The sequence below is a fragment of the Meleagris gallopavo genome, chromosome 22, assembly GCF_000146605.3.
Source record: "Meleagris gallopavo isolate NT-WF06-2002-E0010 breed Aviagen turkey brand Nicholas breeding stock chromosome 22, Turkey_5.1, whole genome shotgun sequence".
NCBI classification, from domain to species: domain Eukaryota; kingdom Metazoa; phylum Chordata; class Aves; order Galliformes; family Phasianidae; genus Meleagris; species Meleagris gallopavo.
Window position 1 is genome coordinate 1,564,828 of NC_015032.2, and position 12,666 is coordinate 1,577,493.

Here is a 12,666-nt window from a genome sequence, read left to right on the forward strand (position 1 = left end):
GGTTGAAGAAGACTAGATCAAACACACACCCTAATAAAACTGCTGTAGAATTTCTCTTCCTCCCTCCCACCTCCTGTAGTGCTGCTGTGGTTTTACTGCTGCCTGGAGAAGAAATGCTATGCCCAGTTCCTGTTGACAGTATGATGTGTGAATCAGCAGCATTATTGCAAGGGGGCATTTCATATTTCTGCCCAGCTGTCACTGTGTGCTGTGTGGCTGTTCAGCTAGAGTTCAGCAGCTTCCCTTTCTAAAAGCAGTCTTGTTCTCTCTTGCTGTGGTGCAAGCATCTTTGGCCGAACGTAGACAGTGCTCTGATTTGAACTCTTCTTCAGGGGCAGTTTTGCATAATGTTCACAGTAGAATGTGCAGATTTCACTTCTGCTTTAGCAGCATTCCAGAATAGACGAAAGGCTTTGAAACATGACCTGTGGTGTAGTAGCTGCTTTCCTTTTATTTGTTGTTGTTATTTCCTAAGGAAAAAAACATTGTCTTGTGTCCCAAACCCTGCTGCTTTCTCAGAAGGTGCCTGATCCATAGCGAAGGAAATTACACAGCCTTATTGCTGGATTGCTTGCTATTGTCAAGAGCACGTCTGCTGCTGCTGAGTTGTGCCAAATCACCTGCAATTTTAAAAACAGCTTTCTTGTTCTTTCTTATTTTTTTTAATCTACATACAATGAATTCAGTCTGGTCTGAAGCTGAGCATTTTGATCGTCCCCCTCTCCTCTGCTCTTGTGAGGCCCCATCTGCAGTGCTGTGTCCAGGTCTGGAGCCCCAGTACAAGAAAGGCAGAGAGCTGTTGGAGAGGGTGCAGAGGAGAGCCACAGAGATGATCAGGGGGCTGGAGCGGCTCCCCTACGAGGACAGGCTGAGGGAGCCGGGCTTGTTCAGCCTGGAGAAAAGAAGGCTGTGGGGTGAGATCACTGCATCCTTCAGTACCTAAAGGGAGCCCACAAACAGGAGGGGAATCAACTCTTTGAAAGGGCAGGTAACAGCAGGACAAGGGGAAATGGTATGAAGTTGAGGGAGGGAAGATTGAGGTTGGATGTCAGGGGGAAGTTCTTTACAGCGGGAGTGGTGAGGTGCTGGAACAGCTGCCCAGAGAGGCTGCGGATGCCCCGTCCATCCCTGGAGGTGTTGAAGGCCAGGTTGGATGGGGAGCTGGGCAGCCTGGTGTGGTATTAAATGGGGAGGTTGGTGGCCCTGCGTGTGGCAGGGGGGTTGGAGCTTCATGATCCTTGAGGTCCCTTCCAATCTTGGCCATTCTGTGATTCTCTCAATACAGATGTCAGTCCCATCACAATTCCTTTACAATGGTTTGAGTTGGATGCAATGACTAACAAAACAAACATAAGCACCGATGAGAGCACAGCATCTGCAAGTACTGAGGCTCACATTCCCCTCCCCAGTACTGAAGCCCTATGCATGGAATTCCACATCTGGCCTGCTGGGTCATTTGACTGTGATGGACTACAGCCAATCTCATTTTTGTGACTGCACAGCAGATATCACAGAAGTGGGGTGAAATGTGAGCCACGGGCTGCCTGGGTCTGGATCCCAAGAGAAGCGGGACACGGATCTCTGCACCGCGTTGCAGTGGGAAAGACCTTCACGTGTGCAAGGGGGAATGCGAGGTGAGGAACAAAGGCGTGCTGGGTGTTCAGCTTGTGAACCAGGTCTGGTAGATGGGTGAGCAGGGTGATGGGCTCAGCCGTACGCCTGTATGTGCTCTCTCTGACAGGGGCAATGAGGAGCTCGACTGTGGCATTCGTTGGGCTCAGTGCTCGCCCAGGCTGGCTGAGTGCAGTGTGCCTTGGAGAGCTCAGCCTTGTTGGCAGGCTCATCTTAAAACGCAAAAAGAAAAGAAAGGAGGTGAGGTTCCTAACCGTGCACACAGGAGGTCTGGTTTGGGAAAGTGTGTACAGTATGTCAGAGGAATGCGGAGAGCATGAGGAAGATCTAAAAATAAATTTAAATATGGAGTATGGTGCGTGCTGTCTTTTATAAAATAAGAATTCACTCAGATTTACAGCTTCCCCCTCTTCCCCGAATGCTGGAAGCCGTGGGCTGAGAGGTGGGAAATGTCCATGGCCACTGTAGTTAATTGCTGTTCCTCACCTTTATTTCTTCCTGGCTGCTGCTTAAGTGGGTCAGGAATTAAAAAAGAACCCAAACAAACAGTAAGAAAGTAGCACTAAAATAAACCTAATTACCACACTGGGAGAAGTTCTCAGTTCTACCCTATATCCAATGTTCCTTTGTTTCTTAATGCCTCCAGCTCCTCCCACGAGCCCACTGCATGGGGCTGCACTTGTGGCAGCTGCTCCTGCAGTGACCAAACCTGTTGGCAAAATGGGGCTGATGGTGAAGGATTGTCCTCCTAGCTTTTAGACAGGTCTTTGATTTGGCCAGGAAGAGCAATAACATATTTCCTCAATTGGCTGTCAGATTTATTTTCTGTTAATCATTTCCTTATTGCTAGTAAAAATGCTGTTCTTCCAAAAGGGGTGAGCAGTGTAGTATTTATTCCTCCAGCACTGAGTTAAAAGTAATGTGAGAGAACCGTCCGTATCTTCTTACTTTATCTCAACCGGATATTTTTTTACTACCAGATTTTATTTATCTCAATCAGATAACACTGCTTTCCATGACTTATTAAAGCAGCTGATTTGCTGTACAGCTTGGGTAGATCCTGTTCTTTGTTTTTGATGTGGCTTCATGTTCTGTGAAATGGAGATGGATGGAGGGGAGCAGCCTTAGGAAATAACGATGGCTTCTGGCTGAGAAGAAGGAAGGGGCACGTGGAAGTCCCACTGATGGCTGTATGACTCGTGGCTGTGCCCATTCTCATGACAGTGGTTCTTCCTGAGAATGATTTCATGGGCCAGATGTGGTATCTTTTTTGCCTTTGGTGCTTTTTTGTTCAGATCAATCAGATGTAGTACCTGTATGCTGTAAAGCCCTGGTAGTTTCTTCCATCACACAGTTTGCCCCGGATGACTTGGCACAGCTGTAAGAAGTGCTGACTACAATGACCTGCTTTTCCCTTTTTTGAAATCACTAATTCTTCAACAAAAAGTCATAATAAAAAAGGACAAATATTTCCAGGAGTAAAGAATACTTCCAGAATGAAACCAAAACGTATTGACAGCTTTGTAATATTCCTTTGAGCAGGGTGGGGACTGCCATCCCTTCTGCTCCATTGGCTCCTTGTCCTTCTCTTACAGGTGGTTAAACTTGTGAGGGTATTTAGAAAATCTGTAACTAAATTTTTAAACTTTGCTCTGTTCTGTAGAGGGGAGAGACACTCCTCAGCAAACCTGCTACTTTTCTGCAGCACTTTGGTTATGATTTCGTAATTGGAAAATAATTTCTGTAACAGAATATTAGACAGGCTTTAGGTTCATAGCCATGTTGTCTCTTCCCTTGAGCAGTTGCCCCACTGCACACATTGGGAGCACCTTTTGAAACATTTAAAGCAGCAGGGAGGCTGACATCTCGAGCTTTGTTTCAAGTTGGCGCTAGCTGTAGGTATCTGCTTCACATTAGCTTGATTCCCAGTCAGAACAGCTATCTGCTGGTCCTGTTCTTCCTCCTTTCTGAAATTGTTCTCTATATGAGTTTGTTTTTTTTTTAAACAGCAGAATTCAAACTCTTTTTGACCCGTCCTGGCAGTGAAGCCTTTGGATGAAATAGTGTCTAACCCCCAGCACAATGTCGTTGTGTAGGTAAAGAGTGACAGCTTTCACCAAATGTGCTTAGAAAGAAGCGTTAGTGATGGAGGGAGATGAACAAGTTGGAGGGAATAAGGGGAAGCGAACCATCTGCTGTGCTCATTTAGTGCTGTAAATATTTTGTTCCCAAATGGGAAGCATTCACTTTTATGAGCCATCAATAGATGAATAGCATTAGTCTTTATTGATTTGTATTATTTTCAAATGCCAAGAAGAGGGATGCTGTGTATTCTCAGGGCTGACTTCTGCCCATTACTGCTGGAAGTGTTGCGTTGCTGCTGCTTTCCTGCTTGAGGCAGCTGTGCAGATTGATGGGATACCCTATGAGGTCATGACTGACATTTGGTTGAGGAGCCTACAAAAATAGGAAGGGTAAAAGAACAGTTATTGGTTAGACTCACCAGATGCTAAAGAGAGTGACTCTAAGTATTTCTTAAAGTTTGCTGAAGACAATTAAAGCCATAGAAGTCAATTAAAGCCAATAGAAGATTTCCACTGATTTGAAGGGGCCGGAACTGCCCTGTTGGGATAAGCACACCTTGTGGTAGATGTCCCTGCCCACAGAAGGGATTGGAACTGGAAGCTGCTTAAGGACCTTTCCAACTCAAACTGTTGTATGATACTTTGTCTTTTCCTGACTTTACCTGTATTAACACAATTCAAGTGTGTCTCCTGTGTCTGAGGTCAGGATTTCATCATCTCAAGATTTCCTGGACAGAAATACGCATGCACATGTCATGCAGCAATCACTTTATTTTTCTTTTTCATTTTATTCAGAAATCTTGCAGAAATGACTAAAACCTCATTTTTCTTTTGGGAGAGGTAGGACTTGGCCATATGTTGGCCATCTGTATATCATTGGAGAAGCCTGCAAATAAAATCTTTGTATTACCTCAGAAAGTAATCTGCAGGCACCACAAATTTAGGAGGGGCACTTTGATTAATTGCTCTTTAAGAAGCTCAGTGTGTCCTGGCCTCGTGCTGCTGCTCCAGATGGGGACAGTCTTCTCTAGGACACGTGTCACATCTGCCAGCCTGGAGTGGTACCCCTGTGTGTCTAAAATGGTACTGGGCACCGATGCTGCTGAGCTGCTCCTTTTGTGGAAGTCTGTTACTGAGGGAAAGAAGGCAAGGGGATACATTTTCACATCTCTCTGAGCTCCTTCAGGTTGTAAGGACTCACAGAGACTCATGATGTCCTCATGCGGACACCCAGATTGTGGTGCTGCCCCAAGATGGAGGGTAAGAGCATGCACAGTGTACCCAGGGAGATGAGCTGCTCTGCCTGGTGTCTGAGCTCCAGGAAGCAGCGGGGAGACTGAGAAGCATCTGGGAGCCTGAAAAGGTGACAGATGGATCAGGGGAGCCACGCTCTGCCACTGCTGCGGCAGGCCCGGCATCTGGGCCGCACCAGGGTAATGGCAGCCGCCTGGGGAGCCTGAGGGGTGGAAGCAAGTTTCTGCAGAGCAGCGAGAGGAGCGCTTGTCTGCCCGCTCAGCTGGGCAGTATGAGGTTCTGGCAGATGGGAGTTGTGAAAAAGAGGAAGAGCATTCGTGCAGGTTCTCCCTCCAAGGTGTGACCGACCGAGGCCTTGTAGTAAGTGCAGCATCAACACAATGCTGCGAAGAAGCGAAGGCGTGTTGTTGTTGATGACTCCCTCCCTCCTCTGGGGAATGGGGGCTCCCATCTGCAGGCCAGACTTCATCAAGGCTTGGGTCAAGGATGTTACCAGGAAGCTTTTGAGCATAAGACAGCCTTCAGACTATTATCCATTCCTCTTTCAAGTGGGTACCAATGACGTAGCTGCAGGAAGCCTGAGATCTATCAAAAGAGATTTCAAGGTTCTCGGGAGACAGCTAAAGGACTCTGGAGCACAGACAGTGTTTTTCTCCACTAATAAGGAGAGACAGGGAAAGAAACAGGCGAGCTCAGGTCATCGGTGCCTGGATTCAAGACTGGTGCCAGAACTTTGAGTTGTATAACCATGGAAAAGACTTTGGGCTGAAAGGTTGCAGGGACCCTCCTGTCTCAATGGGGGAAATGCTTCTTGATCCATAACCTGGCAAGGCAGATGGAGAGGGCTTTAAACCAGGATTGATTGGGGAAGGGAATACCATTAAGAACACCGAGGTTACACTAAAGGATGGTGCAGTACTGTTAGAGAATGACAAGGCAAATGGGAGAATCTGTGCTGATCCAGAATGGCTGCAGTTTCAGGAGCTTCTATACCAACATTTTGTCCTGGTTTTATCTGGGTGTATGGGGCTGCTGAATCACGGCCTGAACCTCTGATTGATCACCTGAGGCGAGCAGTGAGTCAGCCACGGGAGCACAGGTGAAGGCAATTCAGCTGTGCCGCAAGAAGGTGTGGAGCCTGGCTCCACCTCTCCTAGAGCCATTTAAGAGCTGACCACCAGTGGGGAAAGATCCCTTCTGGAGATCTGGAGTCTATTTTGTGAGCTCAGGATAGGGTGAGTGCCTTTCTTTTTCTACTCCAATATAATAATTACATCAGCCAAGCTCCTTGATGTACTATACCATCTGTGTTTTTGTTGATTGTACACTGGGCTAGACTTAATTTCCCTTGTAGTTATTGTGTGATTTGAATTGAGGAAAAAACAGTGTTGATAACACAGTGTTGTTTTAATTTTTGCTGAATGATACTGTACAGAGCCAAGACAGTTTCTGTTCCTTGTACTGCCCTGCCAGTGAGGGGGCTGGGGCGGTGCAAGGAGCTGGGAGGGGGCAGAACCAGACAGCTGATGTGAAGTGGCCAAAGGGACATTCCATGCCACATGGTGTTATTCAGAATGATAGAACTGGGGACGCTTACTGGGGGTATGGCCACTGCTCGGAGACTGATTGGGCGTTGGTCAGTGGTAGATGAAGGGAAGGCAGCTGATGTCACGATTCTAGATCTTGGTAAGGCCTTTGATACAGTTCTTTATGGCACCCTTCTGGATGGATTGTCCTACTGTGAGACAAACGAGTTCATACTATGCTGGGTGATGAACTGACTCGATGGAAGAGCTCAAGAGGTAAATGGGGCTACATCTGGCTGTGTACAGTTACCAGAGGTGTTCTCTGAGGCTCCACTCTAGAGCCAGTCCTGTCCAACATTTTTATCAACTAACTGGATACAGACATGCATCCACAGCACATCTGACGATGGCACAGATCTGAGAGGTGGTGCTGATCCCTGGAGGGACGAGAGGCCTTGTAGGAAGATCTGGATTGATGGGAGCATTGGGAAACCACCAGTGGCACAAAGTTCAGCAAAGCTGATAGGATGCCCATCGTGTAAGACGTGGGACTGTCTCATCCGTATTGTTAAAAAAGAAAACAGGGGCAGTGATAAGGGCAATTTGCATCTCATTCGAGGGTCAATTATATCTTGTAAACTACTAAATAAAATGCAAACAAATCAAAGATTGTCTCTGTTTGGAAAGAAGTTTCTGTTAAATGTGCAATTTTAGTTTTGGAAATTGTGACAGATCTGCTCCAGCTATTATAGTGGCAATTTGATTTTGCAGTGTTGTAACCATAGCAATTGTGTATCTTTTTTTCTGATCTGGAGATCTTTGTGGGGGGGAAGATGTCCAGGAGGGTGGATGTTCAAAGTTAAGTAGTAGAAAAAAGCTGAAATGCTTATGTGTTTGTTAGCAGAGTTTTTTAAAAATTTTACACCTGATTCTACAAATCACAGTCCTAAGTGTCTGAGTAAAATTGGGCTTGGGATGTGAACAAATCCGGAATTTGTCTGTTTAATGTTCACAGAGTCAATTCTGGACATAAAGTGGTCTAATTCAGCTTGAAAGGCTTTGATGAAAAATCTTATGATCTAGTATTGTTTTAGATGTTATTTAATGCCTGCACTCACAAATAATGTGATTGTAAGGCTGTGCTTTCTCACAAATGGTCATTCTTACAGTACTGAGAAGCATGTTCCATGGGACTAAGATGATGTAATTTTTGCAACATAAAATAGGGCTTCTACAGAGTCAGCTTTGGGCATGGCACATGCAAGTACTTCTTGGCTCCTTACTTTGATCACAGCCTCCAAGTGTTCTCTTTTAACTAATTTTATCATGAAGTCAACCTTATTTCTGTGTCTAAAAGGTATTTGTTAAAGCTCTTATTACGCTCAGCTGGTATAGTATCACAGATAGTGATGACTCATGTATAGACAACTTGGAAAAGGTTTTATTGAGAAGATCCTAAAGAGTAGCATGAGAAATTGTTTGTTTTCCTTTTGGGGTCTACCAACACTTTCACAGTTTCCCCAGATAATTACTGAGGTATTGGAGCTGGTAGTCATTAAGATGTTAATTCTAGCGTTTGTTTTAGCCACCCAGATCAACTTGGATTTTCTGGTCTTTGAAGGTGACAGTAAGAAATCAAGTTGGAGCTTGAGATGGGAAAATACCATATCTGTTTTAAATTCCCATAAGAGAGGCAATATTTGGAATAGCTAATAACAATTTATTCGTACTTAATGCTACTCAGTTGTAATCAAGATAACATTTCCATTGGTCTCCAGGAGTGAGGTTTCTCTGCATCTCAGAGCATTGCTGGGTCTGTTTCTAAACTTATATTTCAGTAAGTTATTTGTGAAGCCATTTTCCTATGTGATAAAATGAAACTCTGTGTTTGTCATGCATGTGTTTTATCATCTGTGCTGATGACATCTCCCTTAGGGCGCTCTTACATATAAAACCAACTCTTTAGCATAAATACTTGTTGAAACTAAATACAGGAAGCAAATAGTAGATATCTTACTGATTTCTGTATTCCACCCTCATGCAATGTGATCTTTAGCCAGAAAAGTAGGCTACTAACGATTTCAGTACCTGATTGTATGTATTATTTGGTGTGATGATGAATGGCAAAGAAAGCACAATCTCTTCTTAATAAATTCCAACAAACAAGAGGAAGTCTTATTAATAAACCGAATCTGTCAAAACACACTATTCATAAATGCTATGTTATAAAGTAAGTGCTCTATATTTCACAACAAATCTCATTATTCTCATGTGGAAGTCTTTCTTTTTCTTTCATGCCCTGGACAAGCTGGGTCAGCTTCTATGTCCCTCACTCCTCACTCTGGGTCTCAGCGCTGCCCAATTCCTTAGCGGACAGCCAAGCTGAAGTGGGAGCTATTGTTGAGAGAACAGCACAAGCTGTTTAACTTTTGGCTCTCTTTCTTTCCATTTCCTCCACTGCTTCCACTTACCCTGTTAAAACAGTTTCTGTGGCCTCTTGTGATTAGACAAGTACTTGTTTCCATGGTAGAAATTGTGTGATTATGGATATCATTTTAGTATCAACGGAGGACACCTTCTTATGAAAACTTTGGAACAGCTTGTCAAGAATGTACAGCTCCCCTAGGAAAAGAAGGGGTCAAATTCTGTTCCCAAACCCACCACCATGTTGTATTTCTTCTCATCCTCTTTGTACCACAGCTCATGGATTCCTGAGCCAGGATATCTGATTAAAAGAAGGAGTAACACTCATTTAAAAGAATCTAAACTTGCATCATATATGACAGCTGGATGAGGAACAGAGTGACATCCTGCCATCATTCGTGCTCTCAAATTAAACTCTCTGTCAACTGTATATCTCTCTAAAAAGGTGAACGGACACTTCTGTCAATACCCAGCCTAAATTTAAAGCTCTGGGCTTTGAATTGATGTTAGAAGGCTTGAGCCACTTTAGGGACTATTTATCATCTATATTGTCTTTGCCCGCCTGGGCAATTTCGTAGCCCTTAGCTGCTCTTAGAAAGAAATCAGCTGAGAAATTTCCTTCAAATTGCAACTGCAGATCATTGGAAAATTCAGGGATCCTCAGGTGACTAACCATAATGGTGGGAGGAAGGGAAAAGACTAAAATCAAGAGAGGCCCATGGGAGGAAGAAGAGTGCATGCACTCTGGGGAAAGAGAGGAATATGGCAGATGCAGAACAGAAAAGGTGGGAAGCAGGAGAACTGGAGTCTGGCAGATGAACAGTCTTCAGTGTTGGGCACTTCTAGGTCTGCTCCTCCCTGCTCTCCTATGACCTTTCTCCTGGTAGCTTAGCCAGGGAAGATTCTCTGCTATGTCATCTGGGACAAATCAGTATTCCACAAGAAGAGGAAGATGTCTTGTTTCGAGCCAAAGTTTGCTGCTGTAGCCTTCAGCTAGAGTAACCTACAAAGGTTTTAGTCCTAATTTTTGTGGAATGTGTGAGGGGGGAGTTAACCAGGAAACCTGCATTTTCAGTTTTACATATTGGATCTGCTGGAAGCCTGTGCTGTGCTGTCCTTGAGGGCAAACCTAAGCTCTGGTCTCACATGAGTTGAGAAGTCCTATTTCAGTGTGGCAGATTGTGGGCAGGTTTTGCTGTGCTGGTTAGACTGTACTGAAATATTTGGTTAATAAATCCCTTCTCAAAGAAAAGAACAAAAAACCCAGCTACCAACCAAAAAAGAAAAACAAGCAAACAACAAAAGCCAAATTACAACTCTAACAATCCGCAAACACTGAGACCCAGAATTCTCCTTAAATGCAAGTTAATTTTGCCAAGAATGCCAGTTCAAAGTCTATCTTCCTGGTTGTCAGCTTCCTAAAAAGCCCGTTTTGTTTATGACAGCATCAATCCCATGAAGAAAATAATTGTCCATTGAAGAGAAACAAATCCAACCTACCAGCTTCAAAGCTCTCTACTTTGATTTCTACGTGCATTAGGCAGTTTGACATATACACTCGAGAAGCTAATGAAAGATAATGGCCTTAATATGTTCCTAAATTGGTCTAGCACTTTGGGTTTAACAATAGACACTGGCAGATCGTCTGAAAAATTCGGCATTTGCACAAGGCACAGTAGTTACAACAGGAATTCAAGTGTGGTTTGCAGGTTTTGAAGTTTGGCACGCAGTCAGCAGCAGGTGTGGGCCTTGGTTTTGGAGGTTTCTTCAGTTCAGCATTTTTCTGGAACAAAAACATGAAAATTCATACAAATGCAGAACAATTATGGGTCAGGATAAAGGACAGATGCAAAGAAAGTGAACTATGGGAACTTCTGGCTTGAGATGAGTCAGTGTTTGTTGGCAGTGAGACCTATATTAAGTAGCAGTATGGAGTTGATGTGGTGGGACTGGGCTACGGGGACTGCTGGATTGCCTATGGAGCAAAGTGGTTTGCTGCATGTGTATGTGCAGAGAACAGGCACTGCCTATTATGAGTGCCTAAAAATGTGACTGAAAGACCTTTCAAATATACTGTGTGGAAGAACATAGCAGCAGCAAAGAAAGCCATGCCAGAATCTTTGAAGATGACGTTGTTACAGGTTCAACAAGGTAATGAATTACTCTTGGATGCCCAGCTTGTTTGTCAAGCTGCTTTTGGAGCTCAGTGATCATTTGTGCATCAGATTTGTATCTGAGAAATCCTTAAGTGCAGACACAGGTGAGTGAGCTGAAAAAGATCTAGCCTACCTGAGGGGTGCTGCTTCCCTGTGATTTGGAAAGAGGGGAAACCTGGGGCTGGTCAGCACGTGCCTGGCACCTGGGCAAGGCCTCTGGAGCCTCCCACAAATGGCCCAGGCAATCTTTTAAAATTGGTAAGTTTACCAGAAGTTTCATTTGTAAAATTGAAGTAAAATTTGAGCTAAAAATTGATGTGGCCTGTAAGTGCCTTAGATTTCAAGCTTGATACTTTGAGTTTGACTGCGAGAATGACGTGCTGTGAGCTCAGTGGGAACAGTAGGACCTGTGGCCTTTAACAACCTGAGTCATCCTGGGCATTTAGGAAATGTTTCAGAGAAGACTGACCATTCAAAACACTAGAAAGGAAAAGAACAAACTCTAAATGTTGCTGGTTGTAGCAATGACTGGTTTGGCTTCAAAAGAACTGCCACGTCAAACCCAAAAATGAAGTAAAAAATGCTATTTTCTACTCTCTTAGAGAGTCTTAAAAATTCCAATCTGAACCAAATGATGGGATAAAATTCCTAGGTGATGTTTTCAACTAATTACCAAATTATTTGGATCCTTCTACTTCAATGTTTTGGCACGTGCAGTTAAAAATGAGGAGAGTTTGTGTCCCTGGGCTGCAGGGCTTGGGCAGTTGACCCACATGTTGCAATTGGGAATGGAATCGTTTTTTGGCCAATACCTGAATCGTGTTGCAAATACTTAGAGCATCTCAAGTCTAAGGTATGTTTTCTGTAAGAGGATTGTAAAATAAAACAAACTACAAAACCAAAAGCCAATAATCTGTAGCTAATATAGAATCATGCTTTTTTTTTTTTCCCCATCACTTGTTTTTCATCTGTTTCTACAATATTAAGCTTCAAACTTTATGTAAGTTGAGTCACATAATGACTGTAAAAACTTTCTAGAAAAGTGCACTGGGGTAAAGTATAGCAATAATAAACCAGTCTAATTTGATGATATTTTCTGAGCAGCTGCCTACCTTGGAAGATTTCTTATTCTCTGCCTCTTTTCTGCTGACTTTCTGGGATCTTTTAGTTAAATCTTCAAAGAGAAAAGCAAAACATAACATTAAATCAGTCTTACAGCAAATATTATTTAACAGATATGCTTGATAATATTTTTATGCAAGGGGAGATTTCAGACTTTGTGATGGAAGTTTGTAAAGTTTTTTTTCTTTTTTTAAAATAATATTGTGAAATTTCTCATATTATCCTTTGAGAAATATTAACATTATTATTGTATCATCTTTAATATGAATTACTATTTGATATTACCTCCATAACTAAGACTTGCCTTGGGATCTAACACAGCAGGAGTTTTCTGTTAAAGAGTGAACACTGCCTTTCTCAGTAATATATCACAATAATTTTGTACATTGTGAGCTTTGGATTAAGTATAAGATCCATGAGTGGTTGACATAAAAAAGATTTGCATACACCTACTTATGAATAGTGGCT

At 43.4% G+C, this 12,666-nt stretch overlaps 1 protein-coding gene across 3 annotated transcripts in view; it reads right to left on the reverse strand.

Moving 5' to 3' along the window:
• Positions 1 to 8,182: 8,182 nt before the first annotated feature.
• ASIP (agouti signaling protein) overlaps positions 8,183 to 12,666 on the reverse strand; it is a 28,763-nt gene continuing 24,279 nt past the window's right edge. For all 3 annotated transcript variants that reach the window (XM_003211924.4, XM_031556506.1, XM_010722265.3), the window contains 2 exons: positions 12,189 to 12,250; positions 8,183 to 10,703 (listed from right to left, as the gene is read on the reverse strand). In XM_003211924.4, coding sequence (XP_003211972.2) covers positions 10,527 to 10,703; positions 12,189 to 12,250 — 239 coding nt within the window. In that variant the 3' untranslated portion in view covers positions 8,183 to 10,526. The remainder of the gene's footprint in view (positions 10,704 to 12,188; positions 12,251 to 12,666) is intronic.